The 24,508-nt window shown below is 44.8% G+C and overlaps 2 protein-coding genes across 4 annotated transcripts; both read right to left on the bottom strand.

Moving 5' to 3' along the window:
• Positions 1 to 366: 366 nt before the first annotated feature.
• LOC117417230 (interferon-induced protein 44-like) lies at positions 367 to 8,094 on the bottom strand. The gene is made up of 8 exons (XM_034029214.3): positions 7,818 to 8,094; positions 5,571 to 6,049; positions 3,722 to 3,773; positions 3,303 to 3,492; positions 2,516 to 2,668; positions 1,936 to 2,107; positions 1,501 to 1,601; positions 367 to 883 (listed from the first exon to the last, which is right to left on the bottom strand). Exons 2-8 carry the CDS (start codon positions 6,046 to 6,048, stop codon positions 713 to 715), a joined length of 1,317 nt encoding a protein of 438 aa, XP_033885105.3. The 5' UTR covers position 6,049; positions 7,818 to 8,094; the 3' UTR covers positions 367 to 712.
• A 639-nt stretch (positions 8,095 to 8,733) lies between these two features.
• Positions 8,734 to 24,507, bottom strand: pfas (phosphoribosylformylglycinamidine synthase). 3 transcript variants are annotated; one of them, XM_034029240.3, is made up of 29 exons: positions 24,428 to 24,507; positions 21,900 to 22,032; positions 20,440 to 20,575; positions 20,176 to 20,281; positions 19,133 to 19,331; positions 18,932 to 19,037; positions 18,345 to 18,485; positions 17,612 to 17,736; positions 17,383 to 17,511; positions 16,993 to 17,124; positions 16,749 to 16,877; positions 16,472 to 16,545; positions 16,236 to 16,392; positions 16,027 to 16,088; positions 15,513 to 15,674; positions 15,008 to 15,130; positions 14,758 to 14,889; positions 14,136 to 14,366; positions 13,804 to 13,984; positions 13,398 to 13,481; positions 12,964 to 13,119; positions 12,723 to 12,842; positions 12,182 to 12,327; positions 11,589 to 11,799; positions 10,777 to 10,868; positions 10,454 to 10,568; positions 10,035 to 10,193; positions 9,621 to 9,773; positions 8,734 to 9,541 (listed from the first exon to the last, which is right to left on the bottom strand). In XM_034029240.3, exons 2-29 carry the CDS (start codon positions 22,018 to 22,020, stop codon positions 9,231 to 9,233), a joined length of 3,993 nt encoding a protein of 1,330 aa, XP_033885131.2. In that variant the 5' UTR covers positions 22,021 to 22,032; positions 24,428 to 24,507; the 3' UTR covers positions 8,734 to 9,230. The 3 variants fall into 3 exon arrangements, with proteins under 3 accessions (XP_033885131.2, XP_058891096.1, XP_033885130.2); XM_059035113.1 differs by lacking the exon at positions 24,428 to 24,507 and adding an exon at positions 24,373 to 24,396; XM_034029239.3 differs by lacking the exon at positions 24,428 to 24,507 and adding an exon at positions 23,600 to 24,366.
• Between the last annotated feature and the right edge of the window lies 1 nt (position 24,508).

The following is a 24,508-nucleotide window of genomic DNA, read 5'->3' as shown; positions in this document are numbered from 1 at the left end:
TAGAAAGTGTTTTCACTCCATGAACATGCAGCTAGTCTGTGATAAAGTTGTCTCATCACCAATGTGGTCGCAAAATATCCTGGGTCCTGTCATGCTTCTTTTATATTGAACAAGTGCACCCTGGTTAACCTATTTCAAAGGAGTGTCACAGGTGGAGGATGGCTGCTGGGTATGTCTAAGAACATATGATATTGGGCAGTTATCTGTAAATTGTGCCACTATATCTTTATACATATTAAGGATCCTATTTGCATGATAGATGTGTGTGCTCCAGATGACAGCTGTTCATTTTTATTGTTGTCCATGCAACCCCCTTTTCATATTAATACAGTTAAAGCTGTATATTCATCAGATGGTGTACGTACATTAACCTTTAAGTGTATTGAACATCTTTTATTTTAATATGAAAATGTTAATAACATACAGTGTTACAGTAAGCGTACAGTGGATAATATTCATGATACTGTTGCAGTTTAGCAAGCAATGAATCTCCTATTGTTCTATATACCAGGATTGCACCATGTCATTTTCACTATTGATTGCAAGTACAATTGATATCATTTTTTTAAAGCTGTATGACGCATGTTTTTGCACACACAATTATAAACTACTCAAACGGCTGTGCTCAGCTGCTAACAAAAACATTTTCAGTTTGTTTTTTTAAAAACATGTCTTCTATTGGCATGGTACTTTTTTACACACACTTATGCTCTTAGATAAGTTTATGTTCATCCAAAAAAGCGTCTGCGTGTAGCAGCATTAGATTTACTGCACTCAGTATCAGCATGTCAGTGTTGTCATTCAGCTCCAGCTCAGAAGAATAATTCTTCACGGGGACAATGCAAGAAACTGACATGCCAAGAAGTTTCGCAGCCTTTTGAATCTGTAAACAACAACAACAATAACAAAAGGTTTATTAAGCATGTTGGGACTGGTGGGGTGGGGGGGGAAACTTAGTGTATGAGCCCCAAAAGTTATATTTAACTACATTTACTTCTTTCTGAAACATCAGCTGTGTTATTTTGCACTGGTAATTCTGCCCTGTTGTCTCTGTCACTTAATGTTGAACTCTGTTTTTTAAAATAGTTTTACCTAAAACAGATCAGGAATGTAATAAACCATAAAAGACTTAAATTTAAATAGTTCAGCTCTTTTGTACAGCGGTATCGGCGCTATGCTTTAGTGCGAGAGGTCCCGGGTTCACGCCCGTCCTCCGTCTGTGTGTGGATTGCCTCACCCTATGTGATGTGCCTGCCAAGGGTTAACCGAGATCGCTACAGTATTTATTGAAAGTTGTGATTCGAAAGTAACATCACTATATTGGTACGGTCTGTAAACCACATTGTCCCTGTGTGTGAAGTATGGATCAAGTGTTTTAATAAAACATTTTTGTATTCTGTCTAATAAATTTAGTAGACACTGATCACGTATTTTACTAGTATCAGTGTTTTAATTTAATAAAACAGCTTTCTTTTTTTCAATGTAAAAAGGAGGCTTTACCTGCTGCTGGATGAACCTGCTTCTGTACACATATTTAACATCTTCTCCGACTGCATGGCAGACTTCATCAATGTGGGTCAGCAACGCAACCTGGTGAACGCCTTCCATACAAAACACAAACCAGGAATGAATTTAGAAGCTCCGGCCCATCCCACTGCCCTGCCTGCGAATGAATTCCAGTTGATGATGTCAATGAACGACTGGGCCACTGACATCATCTGAGGAAAACAAAGTGCTAATGTTAAGGAGCTCTAAAATGACCCTCTGAAGCTTTCTATCATTGGTATAATCTTAGCATGAGGGTAATATCTTTGTGAATATGACCCATAGAGCCCCACCCCTTCACAGTCAACACCTAGTGTAGGGCAACAACTCTTAGTCCTTGTTTTATGAAACTTCAACTTAAAAGCTAGTAAGTACAGTATTTCTACTTACCTACATCGCTGATCTCTGATCGGAGTTCCTGGAAGGTTTCTTCAACATGTTTATGGTAAATGTCCAGCTTGCACGCGTCCAAAACAAACGCAACGCAGTGGATTTTATCTTTCAGCGCTGGCTTTTGAATGTATTTTGTGGCGCCAGGCTCAATGGCCTGTGATGGAATGAACTGGAATATAAAAACAAGATACGCTGGATTACAGAATGATTATGAGAACATTGTAACACTCACTTCATAACAACTGTCAAATATCCTATGCACTGCATTCTCTAATGGGCCACTTAAAACATGTATTATGAAGCAATGCAAAAACACATTTTCTGAGCAGAATAAAGCATTTGCAACAGTATTAAAATGAGCCAGATTCAACATTGGTATGGGTAAGGAATGACTTAGTTTAAGAAAAGTTGCTTTAAAAAATAAAACTGCTTCAGCCCTTAACTCATCTCTGAGCATTTTACAAAGCAATGATCTTTGAACAACAGAACTCACTATTGAATGTCCCACTGAAATTGCCTCAGATCGTTTCATGCATATGGATTTTTTTCTCCACTTTCACGCTACATCCTACTGTACCTGGTATCCATCCTGCACATGTCCTTTGAGGACACTCATTATGTCTTTCACTTTCACTCCAGAGCTCTTCGTCTCACCCAGACCCATCATATCACAGAACACCAGGGCAGTCCCATCACCCCCTCTCTCTGCTCTGATGTTGTAAGACTTCAACTGTGAACAGCGTGAATTAAAAGAAATAATGAAATTCGGAACATACTGTTAAGGAAACTAACCTGATGTCTGCAAATGAGTGTGCACAATACCAATTGCTATGCTATGTTTCTATTTATTGATTGCAATATTTAAAAAAGTTCCACACATATAGCTCACACATTTATCATGAGACACAACAGTGTAGCACCAACTTACAAACAGAAATCAGAGAATGATCGGAATGTTCTGGGAGATGGCTCAGGTACAGAGATGGTCTGTTGTCAGCAGAGGATTCAGGAAGCTGAACTTTGTGAACTGCTTACACTGTCTTCCTATCAATATTTAAACACTATTTCTTGGTATGAATTACAATGTTGTTCCAGACACAGAACATACATTGGTCAGATGTACCCTAGTTTATCAATTCTTTGTTCCTTTGTGTCCTGGCTTGGTTGAGTTGAAACTCAATCTCCCACAATTCTTTACTCTAGAGCTGTGCTTGAGCAGTGTTCCCAAGTGTGCTCACAATATTAGTTAACCTTCGTTGACCCCTACAAACTATATATCATTGTAGAGGAGGCTTACATTGCATCTACAACCAATGCAAGCATGTACTAGAACTGAATTCACACAAAGAAAAATTGAAATCTACCCTCTTGGTGAAGCTTCCTGGCCCAGTACCAACCATCGCCAGGTTGAATACTTTATTGCAGAATACAGAATTCACTGAGCTGATGAAACTGGACTTCCCTGCTCCAACCGGACCAACCAGCAGAACCCGGGCATGGGAAACAGAGTCGACGGATGGCTTATACCAGGTGATGTCCGTCTTTTCAAACAACCTCGTCGTGTAGGATCCAGAAAACATGATGAACAGTTAATGCACAACCCATTTGAGTTATGTTAGGGTTAGGGATAAGCTGTTGTTGAAGAGTACGAAACATTTAGCAAAGTTAAATTACTCAAGTCATTGTTCATAAAGCACAGTGGTATCCATGGTGTAATTGCTGGAGTTAGGTGAAAGTGGAGAAGCTTTACAATTTAAAATAACACAAGAAAGATAATACTCACTTATTTGTCCAAGAAACATCCCTCCAAGGCGAGTCCAGCAAATCTCCAACGTCTAAAAGAAATGCACACGTAACAGGGTGGACACTTTTGCGACACGTTTTTTGTCTTTGGCAAATATTACCATACCATACAATTTCATTTATATATCATGCTTCATGTGCAAGCATCCCAGGGCACATTATAGAAATAAACTGCTCGCTAGTGAAACCCCAAATCAAAGAGATATGTTTTGAGCTTAGATAGAAAATACTGACCGACTCAGCATTCCGGATCAAATTTGGAGAAGAGTTCCAAAGTGAAAGAGCTCCAGAACTAAAGGTTTTTAAACATGCTCTTGGAGTTACCAAGAGACCATAATTTGCTGATCTTAATGTACGAGCCGGTTTATAGGGAATAAGTAACTCACACAGCAAGGCAGGGCCAGAGCCACGAGCAGCCTTGTAAGAGAGGAACAGCATTTGAAATCAACATGCTGCTTTATGGGAAGCCAGTGTAGTGACCTTAAAACTGGGGAAATATGGCAAATAGACTGTATTATTATTATTATTATTATTTATTTCTTAGCAGACGCCCTTATCCAGGGCGACTTACAATTGTTACAAGATATCACATTATACATTATTTCACATACAATTACCCATTTATACAGCTGGGTTTTTACTGGAGCAATCTAGGTAAAGTACCTTGCCCAAGGGTACAACAGCAGTGTCCCCCCACCAGGGATTGAACCCACAACCCTCTGGTCAAGAGTCCAGAGCCCTAACCACTACGCCACACTGCTAGTATTCTTGCCGCAGCATTCTGTATATTGACAAATTATACTGATTTTCATGTCTTTTTTTTTTTTTTTTTTGAACAATTCTGAGAGGCATTACTCTGAACCCAGCGGTTTGTACAGTATATGGGAGATTATAAAGTCACTCTGACACTCACAAAACATTCACTGCAGAGCAACAGATCTTGCCATGTAGCAACATCAGATGATAGACAACAAGATTCTAGGTCTACCTCCACATCAAGGGTATTTGTTGAGGGAACACCAAAAGCAATATGCAAAATGGTCTGCTTCTCTTATTTAGCAAATTACATACGTACATACAGTATTGTGCACATTTATTAGAGCACCCCATTGCTTCTGTTGTTTTGATTTGTTGTGTAAATAAAATCAAACCACTGAAAATCTCAGAAAATTGTCAAAATAGGGAAATTAGTGATTGTATAATAATTGATGACTTCAACAGAGCACACATGCAATTCATTTAAAATAGTAAGAGAAAATGAACACATAGCCACAAACAGTAAAATGCATGAGACTTTTTAGAAGTTGTTTAAGATGTCTAATTAAAGCACAAAGTGGTCTAACATTTTTACACACTGGTGCCTATTATTTCTATATCACCGATTACTGACCAAAAATTGAAATTCTCGAACCCTGAGCTTTTCCTGCAGGTAGGTATATAAAGGATATAAATGACAAATCTTCAGTTTAATAAATGTGTACACTACTGTACATACATACTGTACATTCTAGGGCAGCAGTGTGGTTAGGGCTCTGGACTCTTAACCAGAAGGTCGTGGGTTCAATCCCAGGTTGGGGACACTGCTGCTGAACCCTTGAGCAAGGTACTTTACCTAGATTGCTCCAGTAAAAACCCAACTGTATAAATGGGTAATTGTATGTAAAAAAATAATGTGATATGTGGTAACAATTGTATGTCGCCCTGGATAAGGGCGTCTGCTAAGAAATAAATAATAATAATAATTCTATATGCATACCACACACATACATACATTGCAGTTTTCATTGTTTATAATAACTTTGCAATCCTGTTACAAACCGTGCATATACCTTGAACACGATAAACCTCTACATCCTGGAGAGAATGTTGACCTTCTGGTAATGCTGATTCGTAGTTCTCATTAGAGGATATAGCAATATAGTTCATGTTGAAATTTTTAGGATTACCAAAGAAGAAAGCACCCCCAAAATTAAATCCAGTGGAAAAATTCACAGCATTTTCAGGCTTCTTGACTGGAAAGCAGCTTGACTTTGTTTCATCGATTGTGAAAATAAAAGCCTCTTTATCCTTTATAGCTTTGCTTTGAGATATAAAACTTTGACTTGTGTAACCCCCAACGATTAAACCCGACTCCAAGTACCCCACGATCACAGTGCGCCCTTGCTTGGCACATCTGGATTTCAATTCAGATTCACGGAAACCATGAAAGCTTCCTTTGTAAAGCAAGCAGAACTCCACATTGTCTTGAAACAGCTCTAGCAGAAGCTTTTCTTTCTGCTTGCTGAGTCTGGGCGCTATTGTAGACATTCTGAAACGTAAAACCCAAAAAATATCAGAGCAGTGAAATCAGTGACATCAAAGAAATAATAACTGTATCCCTGTGATAAAACAACTGGGCTAATCTCAAGATTTTGTATCCCCAAAATTGGCATGTACAAAATCATCCACCAAGCATTGGGACAGATGAATACACGTGGAATGACTGGATGGGATAAATACTTCAATCGTGACTTCCAACACTGGTGCAGTGAATGTTAGACCAGTCTTGACAGTTGCCATTGCAAAAACTATTCTGTGGTGCACTGTACAAAGAAGAACCAAGGTCCCACCCTGCTGTACTATGTTGGTATTGTGAACACTTGAAACCTATCTTAAACTGGAACGCCTTGTTGCAAAAGGCATTGTGTTATCTGGCGTTCAAAATCTCTGATAATAAATAAATGACAACATTTTACGATGCTGAAGTTGACTTCTTATTCGCCAGCTTCTTATTCGCATCACGCAAATGTAACACAATTTGAATAAGTAACCTGGGTATTTCGGGGGGTTAAATAGCTTTGGGCCACTGATTTCAAAGTTGATTCTCACAGAGGGGGAACCCCTCTATGTCACCCATGTGTATTTATCCCGACCCAAAACGGATTTTGATACAAAAACTGCGGGCAAACATGGCACAGAGCGCGCATCCCAGGTTCTGATTCACACTGCATGTGTTCCCACTCCTGCACAAACAAAGCCGGAGACGGACACATAGACATAAACCCCCAGGATGGCCATCCAGTTTGCAAGAGACGTGTTATTTATGGAGAAGAAACTAAAAAGTGATAAATCAATTACAAGTATTAAATCAATAATAAATAAAACATGCACTCATCAAATGTAAATGTAAAGTTATAAAAACAAAACATACAAGTGACAAATAAATATGTGAAACATAAAAGGGGCATTACTGACCCCGTTACACTTATGCCCCAAAAGTGCCCTTGATAAGAATATTGTGATGTTTGAAAAGTGACCTTTTTTCTCAATGAGCCGCTGTTTTTTTTTTTTTTATCGCCGCTTCACAACCGTTGATGTGTGTCCACCAAGCAAAGCGGTATGGCCGCGCGCCGCCCCGCAAGCGGAGCCGCGCCGCTCATGCGTGTCCTAGTCTTTGCAAATTATGTCTCCCGGATTTAGGCTTTGGAAAGTTGGAAACTTTAAGCAGTAGCGTAGTGCATTAAAATCCGTTTTGGGCTGGGATAAATACCCATGGGTGAAATAGAGGGGTTCCCCCTTTGTGAGAATCAACTTTGAAGTAAGTGGCGATTTAACCCCTGAAATACCCCAGTTACTTATTCAATTAGTGTTACATTTGCGGTACGCGTATAAAAAGCTGGAATGCGAATAAGAAGCTGGCCGAATAAAAAGCCACCTTCAGCATCGTCAGCCCTTTCAGGTTTAAAATAACGCGCTTTCTTTTGCAAAAGACACACACACACGCATATTAGCCTATATATAACATGATATACACACACAACTCTTCACCCCAGAACCAAATGAGAATTCCTAAACGGGTCGTCCGTTGGAGCATTCAGCACATTTATGTTTTTTGTAAACAAAGCATTCTCAAATAGATCACAACAATGAAAATGTTAAAATGTTAATTTTTCTCGGAATATAAAATACACCCAATTAGCAAGCTGTTTCATAATGTACTGATACCCCTGCGTGGAGCGAAATGGGCAACAAATACCCCACATCGTCGTACGTGTGCCTATGTTTTAATCAATAATATTAAATTAAGTTTTACTCACTGGTCCCAAATGAAGAGTAGGTCACACTGCTCTCTTCCTGTGGCGAGACGCTTTATCCGACAATGGTTTTATATCATTGGGAAACTTCTGGAATCGAAACTAAAGTGGGGAAATAGAAACTGACGTTGTGTTTCCGGAGAAATAGAAAGTGAAGTTGTTTTTCGGAGACAGAAATTCGAAACCTTGAAGTCCTCCTCGTTTAATCATTTTAACGATCTTTTGATCCGGGCAGTAGAATGTGTACTTGCAATAAGAAGAAACCGCAACAAGACCTTACTGACTCGCCCACCAGGGGATTGTGAGAAGTGTTCATTCGTGCATGAATACATACATACATGTGATCAATACTATTCGTTACAAAGGAACATGGAATGAATCTGGGGCATTAAATCCACATGAATTACCAGGGCTGAATTACTTTAAAACTCAGAGGAAGTGCAGAAGATATTCAGGTGTTATTCCCGCATTCGTTTCCAATTTGCGGCCCTTATTATAAAGTGTTACCGTTTATCACCAAGACAGATTTAACAGGTGACAGCCAAGGCAGTAGTCGCTCTGTGGTCAGTATCTGAGGAATATTATTTTCGACCAGTTTTTGCTGCAGAAAATGAAGATGCGGAGGAATAGTAAGATCTGCTTCCAGTATGTTTTGCTGTCGCATATAAAACAGTTGTTCTGGCTGCCCATGGTGGAACAATTAGAACCTGTCTTTAAAAACATGAGGGGTGGGGGTGGGGGTGTTGGGGTCAGAAAATTCACTTAACTCGAACCCGATCTCAAGATCATTCGAAAACACAAGCAGTGAGCAGCAACGTCACAGTGCGCGTCGGTGTTCTAATTAATGCTACAGTACCTCAGTATCTGCGGATTTCGGGTTGGGGGTCCTAAAAGAGAGCTATAGAGATAGATAGATAGATAGATAGATAGACATATTAAACAACACTTTATTGTTGACTCTTGAAATACTTTATTTTAAATTCTAGTCTCAATGTTCTTTTGAAGTGAAGTTACACATGCCTAGAGTTCCTGGCAGTGGCAGTGAAACAGTTAATTTTACAAGCTAACTCCAGTAATGGAATTCACTGCAGATGGAATGGTAATGAAATATCATATCTGATTGAATGCCCCCCCCCCCCCCCCAACATAACACTAAAAAGTTATGTGCCCTCACAATGGCAGTCACGTTAGGTCGGAAGTCAATGTCATGATAAATATGAAGTCACAGTCTCATATGGTGTCTGAGATATGAAGCTTTGGCAGTGTGGCGATGGCAGCTTTGTGGATAGAGCACAGCGTCTTAATTTAATTTCTGTCTGTCTGATGGAATGTCTCATTGTCTCTGATTGGTGCAATGGTGGAATGGTCCGCTTGAGTCTCATCACACCTCTCTCCTCTCTTCCCTCTCCTCTCTCCTCACTGACTGCTCAGGCACCATGCGGCTGCGTTCCTGAACATGGTGAGCCAGGGTGAGTGGACGAGGGCGTCTCTCATCTCCACGGGGGCCCAGGGCCACTGCCAGCCCAACACGGCCCGCTCGGGGTGAGGCATCATGGCCAGGTGGCGCCCATCCGCGGAGCACAGCCCGGCGATGCCACGTGGAGAACCGTTGGGGTTTTGTGGGTAGTGCTCGGTGGGGGACCCCGAATCATCCACGTAGCGCAGAGGAGCCAGAGCCTGGGAGTCCAGCTGGTCCAGGAGAGCCAGGGAGCGGAACTGCATGTAGCCTGCAGGGGGAAGAGGGAGAGAGTGAGGAGGGTGAGGGAGAGAGAGCAAGAGGAAAAGGGGTTGTTTGGTCACACTCACCCTCTCCGTGTGCCACCCAGACGCCCAGCGTGGATCCCTCCATGCCACGCAGCATCAGAGCCGGGGAGGGCAGCAGCGCTACACTCACGAAGCGAGACTCAAAACGACCCGACTGGTTGTGAGTGAGCAGCACGCCCTGCATCAGCGATCCCTCTGGAGGGGAGAGAGAGAGAGAGCAAACTGTTACACAATCAGACCAAGTACAAAACAAAAAAAGATTGATCTTTATAGAACTCCTCATGAACCGACTGTGCGATAAAACATCTAGATATTTAAAATAAATAATTATTTGAAATAGGTTTTAACAAAGTGTCACGAGCATAATGTTATCTTAACAGATAAATACACCTGTTCATCTTTACAGCAGGATTCCTAGCCTTGCTATTCAACTCCCCCCACACCCCCAGTAAGTACCTTTGGGGTCTCTGTCCTCACTCTCGGACCCCACCCAGCCCAGCAGCGCCATCAACTGGCAGCCGTTACACACGCCCAGACTGAATGTGTCCTCCCGCGAACGGAACGCCGCAAACTGGGCGCGGGCACGGGGGTTAAAGGTGACAGTAGCGGCCCAGCCTGGAGAGAGAGGAGAGGTGAAGGGTCAGATTAGATAAAGGATACATAAACACAATCTTCAATAAGTGTCTCATGACATCATTATTACATTTCTGCACTGAACTTATAATATCAAAGTAGAAGCAAAAGCCGCCTTTTTGTAGGACCTTTTCCCTGCCACAGTTCTGCAAGTCATTTTTTGCGTTACCAGTAATAGCACCCCACCTGAGCCTTCCGCTCACATGCTCTGTTGCACACGGGACACCACACTGAGGACTGACCTTTCGCTGACCCCAGGACGTCCGCATAGCTGAAGCCGCCCACAAACACCACCCCCCGGAAGGGGTCAAGGGTCACTGTGCCGGAACAGAGGTCCTGCATTGTCACGTCCCAAACCTGAAAGGGAGGTACAGGTGATATTTACACTCACATACAAAAATCATGGAACAGAGATTCACCATATGAGAGTTTGAGACACCACTGAGCGATTTACAGTCTTCCTGGTTTCAAGTCAGATCTATGCAGTGTGTTAACTGGGCTAGGACAGCACAGAGAATTCTCAAAGCCGACCCCCATGTCGAATGCTGTTGGAGGGCAAGCGTACCTCAAACCCGGCCATGAGCAGTGAGGCAGCCATCTCACGGTCTCCGTTACTGCCCTCCTCACGCACCACCGCCACTCGCGGACGCATCTCACCTGAGAACGGGAGCGAGTAAGAGGGAGAGGCAGAGAAAAGGAGAGGCAGTTAGTACGAGGATAACCTCTGTGCATTTTGTGTATTCAATGAACTGGCTTTGGCAACACAGCGCTACCTCAATGTTTCACCATTCGATAATTCATTCATTTGGTAAATTCACTATTAGGCAGCTGTGCGGACCATAAATTGTACACATCCTGCATTTTACTGTATAAAAGGCTCTTCACTAATTCACTGTTTTTAATATCCCATGTATTTTGATGTATGACACAGATCGTGGTACGCAGAGGGAGAGCTGTACTGTGGTTGTACAACGTGCTGTGCAGACAAACACCCCTTGGTTTGAGATTGATGCAAATGTAAAAGCATGACCTATCAGAAGGCAGACTTGTATATCTAAAAAAAAGGTCACACTACTGTTTTAAGGTTGCTTCAATGACCCTATAGAAATGTATGATGACAGACTTTAGTCTGCACAAGGGTTAAGGTGCTTTAAAAGCCTCCTCTCTGTTGACCAAAGGAAGCCAAATCATGCCTGCTGTGGAGTTCTGCTGGCACGTGGCGCCGTTCCCTCCCTCCTGCAATGCTGAGCACTCCTGTGATACCTGTGTATTAAACTGACATGAAAACCCCAGGTGTTGTGCCAAGAACAATAACCTGCCTTCAGATTCATTCCTTTATTTATTCACTCATTCATCTCTCTGAATCTCTGTTCTCACCCAGCTCCTTGAGGATGGAGGGGATTACAGCAGGGTCAAAGGTCAGCTTGTAGTTCGGTCCCGTCCGATTGGCTAGTCCCTCCTCTTCCTGCTGGACGCAGACAGGATTGGCCTGCAGCCTCTCCAGCTGGAAACTGGTTGACTCCCACAATCCTCGGAGGCTGGTCATCCGCTCACAGAGCACTTCCTGTCCACGCACGCTCACTTTCACCTGGAAGAGGATCATTCCGGGGTCACTACATTACTGGGGGGAGGGGGGTAATCCCTGAATCACAGTGGAGATCAGGCTAACAAATGCGCTGTGTATGAAGAGAACACACAGAACAGGATTTCCTTCAGTATACTGGGAACCAATTCAGAAGACCTCTTTTTACCAACAGGTGTTCAGTAGTGTCATTTGTTCATCAATAACGCAACCAAAAACACAGAATAAAACAGAAGATTTTTAAATAAATAAGTAAATACAAGTAAATGATACAAATGATGTCTGGAGTCCCCCAGGTTTCATTAAGCCTTGGGAGGAGGTTCAATGGGTTCAGTAATTCAGGGTACAGGACCGCGATGCTCCCCTGTCCTGTACAGCAGTGTCTTACCATGGAGTAGGGTCCGAGGCCTCTGGTTCTCCCGACGGTCAGGCAGCTCAGCCCAGCGTCCCGATACCGCTCACACACCTGGGCCACAACGGACTCTCGGACCTCCAGAACCAAACCCAGCTCCTCCGAGAACAGAACCTCCAACACTGAGCCGAGACACAGAGTCAGGGGTCACAGAACCGAGCTGATGATTTCTATTCATATTCAAATACTATTACATTTTTAATTAGCTGGAAAACAGGTATAATTCGTACCATATTACAGTAAATATATATATATATATATATATATATATATATATATATATATATATATGTTGCGAGTAAAATAACCCTGGCACCCCATACCTATTAAAGAAAGGAGAGAAAGACTCCACTGTGCAGCAGAATGGCTTATTTCAGACGTCATTCATGAATTGCTTTCCTTTGCAGGATAGGCTTGGTTTTCTTTTATAAACTCTGCTATCTGAACATGATCCTGTTTGCCACTGTCTACACTTCAAGCCGTGTTGGTTTGTCCCAGCAGTATGATCGCTTCTCACCTCCAGCCCCGTCCAGTGGCAGGTCCACCTCTATCCCACGATTCCCGGCAAACGCCATCTCGAGCAGACAGGAGATGAGCCCTCCGTCGCTGACATCATGTCCTGAGCTGAGGAGGGAGTCTTGGGGTGGGTAGAGGGGGAAGGCAGGGTAAAATACATTTAAATATTTTCAGGATTACCCCCCCTACCAAAAAAAAAAGCTTTTTTGTAGGTCAGAGGTGAAGGGTGAGGGGTGACTCACCTTGCAGCAGGCTCTGCGTGGTCTGGAAGCAGGCGGTCAGCTTGTCTGGATGGTCGAGGTCCGGAGTGCTGTCCCCAAGCTGAGAGAAGCACTGAGCCAGCGCTGACCCACCAAGCCGGTACCGACCCGGGCTCAGAGGGACGTAGAGCAGCACACCTGAGCAGAGAAGAGGAGATCAGTCAGAGACACCCACCCACACCCCACTCTCCCATCAACGCCAACCACACCCCATACTCCACCCCCCACCCCCCAACCCCAACACCCCCACCCCCACCCCCACCCCTTACACTCCCCAGCAACCCAAACCCACCCCACCCACACCCCCCTCTCCCATCAACCCCAACCACACCCCACACTCCCCCCCCAACCCCAACACACACACTCCCCAGCAACCCAACCCCACCCCACCCCCCACACTTGCCCTTTGGCCTCACCTTTTCCTTCTGGGTCCTTCAGGTCAGGGGTCACTGTGGCTGTGATGTCCGGACAGACAGCATAGACCGAGACCACCAGAGCACCTGTGCAAGAGAAAGAGAGAATACAGATTACACTGATGACTGCAGGGCACACGTTTAAGCCACTCCAGGGTTTTGTTAGTGCGAGCCTTATTAGACACAGCGTGCACCTTTTGAACAGGTAACTTACAATTCAATCTCAAAAGAAAAACCTGTCGTGGCTCAAACCTGTCGTGGCTAAACTGGATGTGCTGCTAATACTGTTTTCTTATAACATTTATTTATTTAAAAATAGCTCAACTAGCTAGTTGTGGACCTGGATATCAAGTCTTATGCATCTGTCTTTTGTGGTCCTATAGCATCCCCTATTGAGTACAGCGTGTACCTGGAGCCTTGACAGTCTCATCTCGAACCCGCGCTGCCATGCTCAGAGAATCCTTGCCCCCATCCACAGCCACGCCTAGCTGCGCCATGACATCACACATCGCAGAGCACGCCTCTAGCAGAGCAGCGCCCTCTCCTGGCAGCTTCGCCGCCCACATCCAGTTACCACTGCACTTCACATCCTGACAGACAGAGGGAGACAGAGAGGAGAGAGTTACCACTGCACTTCACATGCTAACAGATAGAGGGAGACAGAGTTATCACTGCACTGCCTCGTAGTAACGTTTTGCACAGAACTCCAGACAGGCAAGTCCAGAGTTGCTCAGCACTCACCCTGAGGTCGGTGACTCTGGCGAAGACCAGGTTAGTGAGCGCCTCTGCCACTGCCATGCGCGCGCCCGCCGCTGACGACACCAGCCCTTTGATTGGCTGCTCCCCCACTGCCGTTGCTGCCCCCACCGTGCCGAAGGGAGAGAGAGAAACCACTGCAACATCGGCCAGGGGGGTGTGGAGGGGACCCACACACTGCTGCTGGGCAACCAGCCCTGTCACTGAGCGATCCACCTGGGGAACGGGAGCGAGAGAGAGACAGAGAGAGATATTGAGGGTCTATTCAGATAAACTGGCAACACAAAATAAACTACAGAAAAAAAAAAAATAATAATACATGCATATGGTACTTGAGACCAGTTTGCACAGATTTCTCCTCCCAGGGCATTCCATTTTCAGTATAATTTACAGGAAAGGAAATACTGGTGCAGGAGTGGAAGAATGGCAATGCAGGGAGAGAGAGAGAGAGAGAGAGAGAGAGAGAGAGAGAGAGAGAGAGAGAGAGAGAGAGAGAGAGAGAGAGAGAGAGAGAGAGAGAGAGAGAGAGAGAGAGAGAGAGAGAGAGAGAGAGAGAGAGAGAGAGAGAGAGAGAGAGAGAGAGAGAGCGCAAGCTCGCTCGCCTCACCTTGTTGGTCAGGTATCTCTTGCTTGCCACAGCTGGTAACCGAAGCACACGATTCAGCGCGTCCCGGACAGACAGATCAGCGGGTAGAGTCAGGGGTCGCAGGTCAGGCGTCCCTCGCTCCAGAACAAACTCCTGAAACCCGAGAAGCACAGACTAATCCTCTTTGAATTCTCAGTTTCTATCTAGGAGGGACAGACTATGCACCTCACGCTATCCAGAGACGGTGATGAAGCTGGCCTCTGGTTCCTACCTTCTGAGGCATCTTCCCCAGCACCCAGTCCAGCTGAAGATCCACAGGGGTGCGGTCACGCTGCTCCACTCCTCCCTCCAAGCCTTTCCCCTTCTCTCCATCACGATCATCAACCAGAAGAATCTGCAGGGATGCACGGCAGCAGCTCAATCACAGTTTATTTTTATACACAGCTATTAAAACACTCAATAGTACAATATCAGAAATACTAAAAGATGCTAAATAAATTCAACAAAATACCCTTCAACTAAAAGACACACAAAAATAAAAATCCTCGAGTCGAAAACGGTTCACTACCTTTCTTACAGTATTTCTTAAAAGCATTGAAGACACTGAACAAGATTTCTTTGAATTTATTAAGATTCTTTTAGTATTTCTAAATTGGGGTTTCTTAATGAGCAAGATAGACACACAGACTGACACATTTACCCGATGACAGACAGAGAGCCAGAGAGAAAGAGAGACCAAAGCTGCTCACAAATCGCACTCCTCAAGACAGACGCACCTTGCCGTCCCCAGTGACGCTCCCCACGAAGTCCACAGGACACTTCTCTCGCTCGCACACCCTGCGCAGGAAGGCCGTGTCGGCGGGGCGCACCAGCATGGCGTTACTCTCCTGGTACTCTGCACCCCAGATCTCCAGCACACTGAGCGTGGGGTCCCCTGTCTGAGAGACAGAGAGGGGTGGGGGGGGAAATATTTGAGAAGTCTTGTTCTTTTCTATCACACTGTTAGCCCCACCCTTATTTAATGCCATAACAGGAAACAATGCCCAGTGTCTGAGAATAAAAGAGAAAGATACAGAGATTATTCTTGTATAACTTAATATATACAGCTAATCCTCTCTTATGGTACAACAGTCCTCTTGTGAGCACTTTGGGTGGGCAAAAGGATTATGAAGCAAAGCAGAGAAAGAGATGTCACTCATAATCCAGAAGAGACAGGGTCAACTGTACATATTAACTTACTATAAATCATCTTTTAAATAGAAAAAAAGACAGTATATGGTTAATGCTCACCTTGAACCTGCTAGCGTAGATCACAGCTCCAGCCGGCTCACTAAGTTCTTTCAGGACGTTACCTAAAGAGCAGGAAACAGGAAACCACAGCATGAGTTACACCTGGCTAATACAGTTCCTCAATGATGCTACCTATACAACAGCGAGAGTGTTACATTGTCACCCTTCCCCCTGGCTCACAGAGTTCTTGTCTTGTGCCGCACACTTACCATTCCCCCCGGCGCCCTGGTCGTGGATGCTGCACACCGGGTTCCCAGCACGGTTCTCGATGCAGGCTCTCAGTGCGCGGTTCATCTTCTGCTCCATCTCGGCATCGCCCCGCTGCACCGCCCCGAAATCCAGATCACTCGAGTTATCACCCTGCACCTGGGGGGGGGGAGGAGAGGAGGGACTGAGCAAAATCAGTTGTGTGCTGGTGAGAAAGATAGAGAGGTGTGCTGTGTACCTGTATAGAGGAGGCAGCCCCTCCCCCAACCCCAATTCGGTAGACAGGACCCCCGATCTTCACAACCTCCATGCCTGAGAAGAAAGGAGTATAAATAAATATATATAGTAAATACTTTTGCATATTTCCTACATCAACCCTGGCAATACTTATATGACTTGTTGACTTCAGGGCCATATAAATCTGAATTAGAGACAGATAGAATATTCCATCACTTCCTGACATCTCAAACAAAGTGGAACCAACCATGGCTCCTCCCTTCCCCACACCCACCTACCTAGCTCCGCCCCTTCCTTTGTGACATGTTGATCCTCTATGGAGCCGACGCCCCCGCTGAACATGATTGGCTTGATCCACTCCCGCCTCTCGCCATTGGGCAGCCGCATTCCGAAGGAGCGAGCGAACCCTGGAGAGAGAGAGAAAAACACTTTAAACGTGACTTTATATTAGCGTGCCATTCACCATAGCTTACATCATGTCAATTTCAATTCATTTAAATATCAATTTAGTTCAATCGTTACCGGCTAAGACGGGCTCCCCGAATTTGTTCCCATAGTCGGACGCTCCATTGCTGGCCTCGATCGCCACCTGCAGGGGTCTTGCAAAGCTGGGGGGGTACTCAAACCCAGGCTCCTCCCACGGAAGGTTGTGACCTGATGACAGGAGAGACGGACAGAAGATTGGCTCCTGGTTGACTGGATCTTTGATTGATTTAATCCAACAGGGCTTGAAAGTCACACTACCCCTGATGCACCCAGTCAAGGGTTTTAGAACTACCTTCAGATAAATATTTCAATGAACAAGAGCCAGAAATCTAGATTCTACCGACAACTGAGAAACTGGGGTCTGGAAGTCTAACTGGTTCTGAATTTCTGGGGTTCCACTTGGAGCCGGGAGGGATTTCTATCCACCTGGAATGAGCAGGTTTCCGAAGCAGTATCCCGCGGTCCCTGCGATGACGTGCGCGCCCCTCCCTGTGCTCTGGACATCCCGAATTCGACCCCCAGTTCCTGTAGTGGCACCGCTGAATGGAGCGACTCCTGAGAAGGGAGGAGAGTTTAGAACCAGACAGATGGGCAGAGGCAGTTAAGCCTTTTATTTCATTTGAGTTTAAGAAGCGAGTGGAAGCGAGCTCCTGACCTGTAGGGAAGTTGTGTGTCTCGGCCGTGAAGATGACGTGTCTCTTGGAGGGGAGTCTCTGGTACGCACTGGCCTGGGTCGGGTCTGTGGGGAACAAGCTCTCCACCTCCCTGCCCTCGATCCCACTTAAACACACAAAAACAAACAGGGCTGAGAAACAAAAACAAACAGCTCCTACACCTTCCTCTTCAGCTATCAGCCAGCCTCCTTCCCTCCTTCAGCCTGAACCCGGACCAGCCTCATTAAGATCCCAAGTTCTATTCAAGAGCACCACACTGCTTGCCTCCCTCCCAGTCTCTCTCTGTGTCCCTCCCTCCATGCTTCCCTGTCCCTCCTCTCTCCTTCCAGTCCTTACCCTCTCTCCCAGTTCTTCCCAGTCCCTCCTCTCTCCTTCCAGTCCTTACCCTCTCTCCCAGTTCTTCCCTGTCCCTCCTCTCCTTCCAGTCCTTACCCTCTCTCCCAGTTCTGCTCTCCATGCTTCCCAGTCCCTCCTCTCCTTCCAGTCCTTACGCTCTCTCCCAGTTCTTCCCAGTCCCACCTCCCTCCTTCCAGTCCCTCCTCTCTCCTTCCAGTCCTTACCCTCTCCCCCAGTTCTGCTCTCCATGCTTCCCAGTCCTTCCTCTCTCCTTCCAGTCCTTACGCTCTCTCCCAGTTCTTCCCAGTCCCTCCTCTCTCCTTCCAGTCCTTACCCTCTCCCCCAGTTCTTCCCAGTCCCTCCTCTCTCCCTGGTTACCTGCTGTTGTCGCAGAACTTGATGACGTTGTTCTTGTTGCTATGCTGCTGTGTCCCCATGATGAGGCTGAACAGAGTCTCCTCCTTCTCCACTCCGTCGACCTTCATTCGACCCCTGAAGAACCAATGGCGGCTGTGCTCACTGCGGATGGGATATTAGTTATTTACAGTATGATGGAAAAAGTGTAGGCTTGCAACATACAACAAGTTCTTTTTAAAAAATACACAAATAATATCATATAAAAAGACATTTACAAAAGAGGAACAGAACAAATACAAAAATGACAGAGCAGAACTGGAGCCCCTGGTCTGGAATGAGTTAAATCTCTTGCCTAAATGTTTGTGATGAAATCAGGTCCCTGGGTTCAAAGATGGGGGTCTAAAGGTTGTAGTAATCCCAAAGCAAGCAGGGCTGAAATGTGCCCCTCACGAAATCACTGAGCAAACACGGAGCCTCAGCAGGGCTCCCCTGGACTTCAGGAGTGTGTCACAATTCAGACTCTACCCCGGCAGATATGTGCACTCCACACACTAGATAAACAGACTAGCAGGTCACTAACTGCACGAGCTTCTGTTCCCATTGATTACCTGTTGGACTGCGCCAGGTCGAAGCATTCCACACTGGTGGGGTTGCGCTGCACTCTCTGGAACAGCGCGGTGTAATAATCCAGGTCCCAGGAGTCAAACGCCAGCCCTGAAACAAGAATGCTCATGTTATAGAGCTGGACGAGCCAAACCTGAATTCCTTTGCTCCCTGATTGGCTGGCTGGCCGATCCCACAGTCCTTACCCAGGTCCTGATTGGCTTTCTCCAGCGCAGCCCGCCCCTCCCCCAGGATGTCCACCTGGAAGACCTTCTGTGGGCGGGTCTCCACAGCGAACGATTCTATTGGTCGGGAGTAGATGCATTCGGTCATCTTGTCGAAGAGGATGCTGGTCAGACTGTCCACCTCTCCGTCCAGCAGCTTCTCCTTCTGGCCATCCCTGGGCTGAGGACAGTACACAGATACACACTGCATCAACACATGGTTCAGTCCCATCAGAAAGTACAGTCCTTGCTTATCAAATCAGCCACACTTTTAAACACTCCATCACACATTCTGCTGCAAAATTAAGTAACTAGTCTGCATTTGCCTTGTGCCACAATCAGTGACTGATTACACCAGCTCTATATTGATAAAGTACCCGTATCAGTGATTGATCTCATACCCTAATTGCTGTATTCTGATCAGTTATAGTGCTCTGTAATGCTCTCATATCCTGATCAGACTGCTCACACTGTTCTGTAATGCTCTCATATCCTGATCAGACTGCTCACACTGTTCTGTAATGCTCTTGTACCCTGATCAGACTGCTCACACTGTTCTGTAATGCTCTCGTACCCTGATCAGACTGCTCACACTGTTCTGTAATGCTCTCGTACCCTGATCAGACTGCTCACAATGTTCTGTAATGTTCTCGTACCCTGATCAGATTGCTCACACTGCTCTGTAATGCTCTCGTACCCTGATCAGACTGCTCACAATGTTCTGTAATGCTCTCGTACCCTGATCAGACTGCTCACACTGTTCTGTAATGCTCTCGTACCCTGATCAGACTGCTCACAATGTTCTGTAATGCTCTCGTACCCTGATCAGACTGCTCACAATGTTCTGTAATGCTCTCGTACCCTGATCAGACTGCTCACACTGTTCTCTAATGCTCTCGTACCCTGATCAGACTGCTCACAATGCTCTGTAATGCTCTTGTACCCTGATCAGACTGCTCACAATGTTCTGTAATGCTCTTGTACCCTGATCAGACTGCTCACACTGTTCTGTAATGCTCTTGTACCTGGATGAGGTGTCTGCGGGAGCGCTCTATCCGGCTCACAGCTCTCAGCCCCACACTCTGACAGATGGACACAGCGTTGGTCGACCAGGCTGTGGAGAAATTCAGCCTGGAAACAGAAAGAACATCCACATTCAGTGCAGAATTATTTACATTTAAGGTCTTCTTCAGCTGCTTAAGACACGATAATAAACCTTGAAATTTCTATTACTGTACATTGAGCTTGGTGAATATAGTATTTGCTTTATTCATTAACTCATTTCTCACCTGGGGCCAATCTCCACTAGCCTCTCTCCCTCTGCAGGGGTCAGGAAGGGCTTCTCTCTCACAAGCTCAGGTTCGAAGGGGGAGCTGAAGAGCCAGAGCAGGGCCTCTCTCTCCTCAGGGCTTGGGGCAGAGGTACCTGGGGGAGTAAGAAGAGGAGCTCCGTCTCACACTGCTTCCAGAGGGCTAACAATGACATGCAGCACAGATACACACACACACAGCTTTTACACACCACACCTGCTTAAAAGCAAGTGCCTTTACCAAGTGCTACAAGTGCGGCTAGGCTGTAATGTGCATTTAATCCAATCCTGGGTTGCAGAACTCCTCTTGTATAGCTATATAACCGATCCTGGTAAATCTGCTCTAAATTAACTGACTGCACTTATTATCACAGCATGAATAAGTCACACCTGAGCCTCTAGGTTAACTTACAGGAGTTGTTTGTGCAGCTATAAAGGCCTGGTCAACAAGACAGAGACTTTTGTTGCCTGCGTGTTCCCTAGTAAATACTATAGACACACGAGAGACAAGCCTCCTGTCAACAAGGGGTTAACTATCAAATATGATTGGCTACTATTGCGTCTATTGCTGTCCAATCGGCAGCATAACAGAACAGTGTCGTAAACTGGGAAACGCGCTGGTGGCTTGTCGACAGCATGTAGATCAGGGTGGTCACACACAACTACACAAGTCTTCCTCTTGAGGCCGTCAACAAAGACTGCTAGTGTGACCAGGGCTTAAGAGAGGAACTATCATGACTCCTAATCATTTCAATAATATTCTTGACTGAGGTTCTGAAAACTCTGGACTGGGTGCAGGGCTAGCACGACTTTCAATTCAAGCCCTGCCATAATCACTTCCGTACAGCTGAGGATGGTTAATCAATTCAACATCAAGGCTGAAGACGTGGTTTGAAAGCAGATTACAAACCAAATCAAATCTGTTTTAATTGCATCTTTTCAGCATGCTGGAATGCAGTGGCACAAGTAATCTCTTTGTTAAAAAAAAAACTATTTTGGGATTCAATTACAACAAATTTAAACGAGATGAACTTAAGAGTTCAGCTACCAGAAGGGAAGCCGTACCCTTGGAGTTAATGACCAACACGAGACAAGAACAGACTGACTGTCAACCTGACGGGACTCCAGTCAGCTGACATTCAAGCTCATTCACTCTCCCTCCCCTTACTGAAGAGGGCGCTATCCAAGCTATCCTGAACACTCTTCACACATGATAGTCCAAAGGTCTTCAGCTGCCCATACAGCTCTATATGAACATGTCATGCACAGGTATTGGAAGACTAACCTAATCCCCAGCGGTATGTCTTAAAGGTCATTTCTAAGAAGACCAGAAAATGAAAATAAAGATGAACGACATCATTAAAACTTGAGTACATCTCTCCCACTCCCTACCTCACCACTCATTCTCTCCTCCCTCTCCCAGTCCCTCCCCTTGCTCACCGCTCCACTCCACGTTGAAGCAGCTCTCCGTCCGGATGGTAATTTTGGGGCAGCTCTGTAGCGCTCGCTGCAGGCCACTCCCCTTCTCATCCTCTCTCCGGTAAAAGTGCAGGACCACCATCTTTCTTCAGACCTGGAATCAGAGAGACAAGTCTTAAGGAGGACCCTCCTCTTGAAGCAAAGCAAATAAAACAGTGTGCACGGGACAGAACCAGCAAGAAAGAGCTTGCAGTGGCAGGAACAAAAGAGGGTGCCGTTAAATGATTGAGAAGCTTCCTGCTTGTTGAATACTGTTCAAACTGTTCTTTGTGCTTGCTTCATGACTAATAGGTCAGAGCAAGGGACACATGGCTATTTCGACAGCCAGATTGATCCATGGTGGAAAATAGTTTGTTAAAGTTTTTCCATAATTGGGTATCCACAGGATCTAAACTGCACCCCTAAGTAAAACCTTTCCTGTAAGGCACAGTCTAAACCAGTGCTGCCCAAACACGGTCCTGGAGAGCCCCTATCCAGTAAGTTTTGTAGGTCACCCTAAATCGCTAATTTCTAAAGACTGAGAACACATGGAAGTTATTGATCAATTAAGCAAATCATTTGTTCAATTAAGGGAACTCTGGTCATTGGGCCAGTTTACATCCTGGGAAAATGTCACGACTTACTTGTTTACTGTCATGACTTATTTAAGGTGGTACGGTCTGGATTACAATTTTAATTAGTTTTGGTTTATGTTTAGTTTGAATACAAATGTAATACATTATACAAAAATCAAATACAACATGAAGTTTCAACGCAGGAATTGTTAAATTAAACAAACCAAAACTATATAAAATTATAATTCAGCTGTACCACCTTAAATAAGTCATGACAGTAGACAGATAAGTCATGACATTTTCCCAGCATGTAATCCAGGCCATTGAGGGCTGAAAAGGGCAGTTCATTTTTTGTACAAATGATCTCTAAATTATCTCTCAATTACTTAATTTAGCAAATCACCTGCTTAATTGATCACGATGAAATTGGTCCAGGTGTTAAGAAATTAATGATTAAAGGTTACCTATAAAACCTGCTGGATAGGGGCTCTACAGGACCGGGTTTGGGCAGCACTGGTCTAAACTCTATTCTGGATCTGTCTGATCCAGTCAGACACCACTATGGGCTCTTAATTCCGGTCCACAGAGGCATAAGAACGGTCCTGGTTTTTGTACAAACCAGATTACACACAAATAAATACAGTAAATACTAAGTATTTGACACGTTTTATAGCTAGTGACATGCTCTGGATACACTCAACAAACTCTGTACAGACCTAGCTGGGGTGGCTGCTTTTCTCGTGCATAGGAAAGCAGTACAGCCTGAAAATTAATATTGAAGACTCCTAAGTACATAATGCCACTACTACTAAAATAGGACAGGCATGCTTAGTTAAGTTAGATAGAGATGGTGCATAGTACTTTAGATGCAACGGTGATCATTTTGTCTAAGTTAGTAACATACAAAGTGAGCTTCTGTATGAAAGAAACCCTACTAATGCGAATCACGTGTAGTTAAAAAGTTTAGCGTAAAAAAAAGTCGTCTCTTAAGCAATGGATGCATGCATCCATGCATAGCAAGTTTAAAACAAAATTCGAGTTGTATGGAAATCGATTATCTCATTATATATAAATATATTTTTTAATTAATAAAATGCAACACGGTACCTTTCTGCTTCCGCGATCCTTGACTGTTCCTTTCTGCTGCTGCACAAAATTGATTTAACTCTGCAATCCACGTGGCCTGGCCCTAGTCAAAAACATGTCTTTCTGTAGTCTTCTACGCATGCGTCAGTTCCTATTTTAACTCCTAAAGCGCCAAATGGATACCATACATTCAATATAAGGACACGGGTGATTACTTTAGGAGAAACATCTTAATGTTTTAGTGTGTGGTTTATTTTGTAGTTCATAGCATTCTACCAAGTCCGTTTTCAAGTTATAGCCTGCACCATCAGTCACGTTAACATAGCATTTTTGTATAAAACACTGGGATTGATACCACTATCAATACACGGTAGCCCATTAAAATTGTCTGGATTTAGGATATATATTATTTTCAATCATTTCGCAACAAGATTCTTTAAGTTTGGGACGTGTTTTTTTCAATGCAATCCATTTTAATTGAGGCAGACGTTATACTACCACGTCGGATTTGTACTGGCGATTCCGCTCAGTAGCTGCACAAAACACACTCATAATATAACCACCCATTTCACTTTCTCTAAACTTGAAGTCAATAAAATATTAGTATTTCTCTTTCTTCAGCCCTGACGGTGTTAAAACTACTGGCAGCAGTCTGCGGCTTTGTGCTGGCAGTTGAATTTGTACTGGTAATAGGGAAAAAAAAGAGTTTTAACCACCCTGTTTAATTAAACGTAGGAAAGGCGTAAAGCAGCATTGTTTTATAAATGAGAGAGGCAGAGGTAAACTACCCTTACACCAGTACAACGAGATCCGGACAGCATGAGCTTCTGGCCCCTAGTTACGCAGTACCTTCTGCTCCTAGTCCTGGCCAAAATATTGACTCGAGAGCGCAGCTGCGGGCCTGACTCAGCTCAGCGGCCATGTTGTGCC

The sequence above is a fragment of the Acipenser ruthenus genome, chromosome 12 (assembly GCF_902713425.1).
Source record: "Acipenser ruthenus chromosome 12, fAciRut3.2 maternal haplotype, whole genome shotgun sequence".
Taxonomy (NCBI): Eukaryota; Metazoa; Chordata; class Actinopteri; order Acipenseriformes; family Acipenseridae; genus Acipenser; species Acipenser ruthenus.
The sequence above is the reverse complement of the archived record's forward strand: the minus strand, read 5'-3'. Positions and strand labels throughout refer to the sequence as shown.

What these genes read in the sequence shown, in the direction of transcription:
- LOC117417230 (XM_034029214.3), bottom strand. Translation starts at nt 6,048, where the DNA reads ATGTCTACAATAGCGCCCAGACTCAGCAAGCAGAAAGAAAAGCTTCTG. An exon ending in GATGTTTCTTGGACAAATAA is followed by an intron (nt 3,493 to 3,721) that starts GTGAGTATTATC and finishes CTACACGACGAG; the next exon opens with GTTGTTTGAAAAGACGGACA. An exon ending in ATGTGCAGGATGGATACCAG is followed by an intron (nt 2,108 to 2,515) that starts GTACAGTAGGAT and finishes TTTATATTCCAG; the next exon opens with TTCATTCCATCACAGGCCAT.
- pfas (XM_034029240.3), bottom strand. Translation starts at nt 22,020, where the DNA reads ATGGTGGTCCTGCACTTTTACCGGAGAGAGGATGAGAAGGGGAGTGGC. An exon ending in TGGGGAAGATGCCTCAGAAG is followed by an intron (nt 14,890 to 15,007) that starts GTAGGAACCAGA and finishes CTCGGGTTTCAG; the next exon opens with GAGTTTGTTCTGGAGCGAGG. An exon ending in TGAGACTGTCAAGGCTCCAG is followed by an intron (nt 13,482 to 13,803) that starts GTACACGCTGTA and finishes TCTCTTGCACAG; the next exon opens with GTGCTCTGGTGGTCTCGGTC.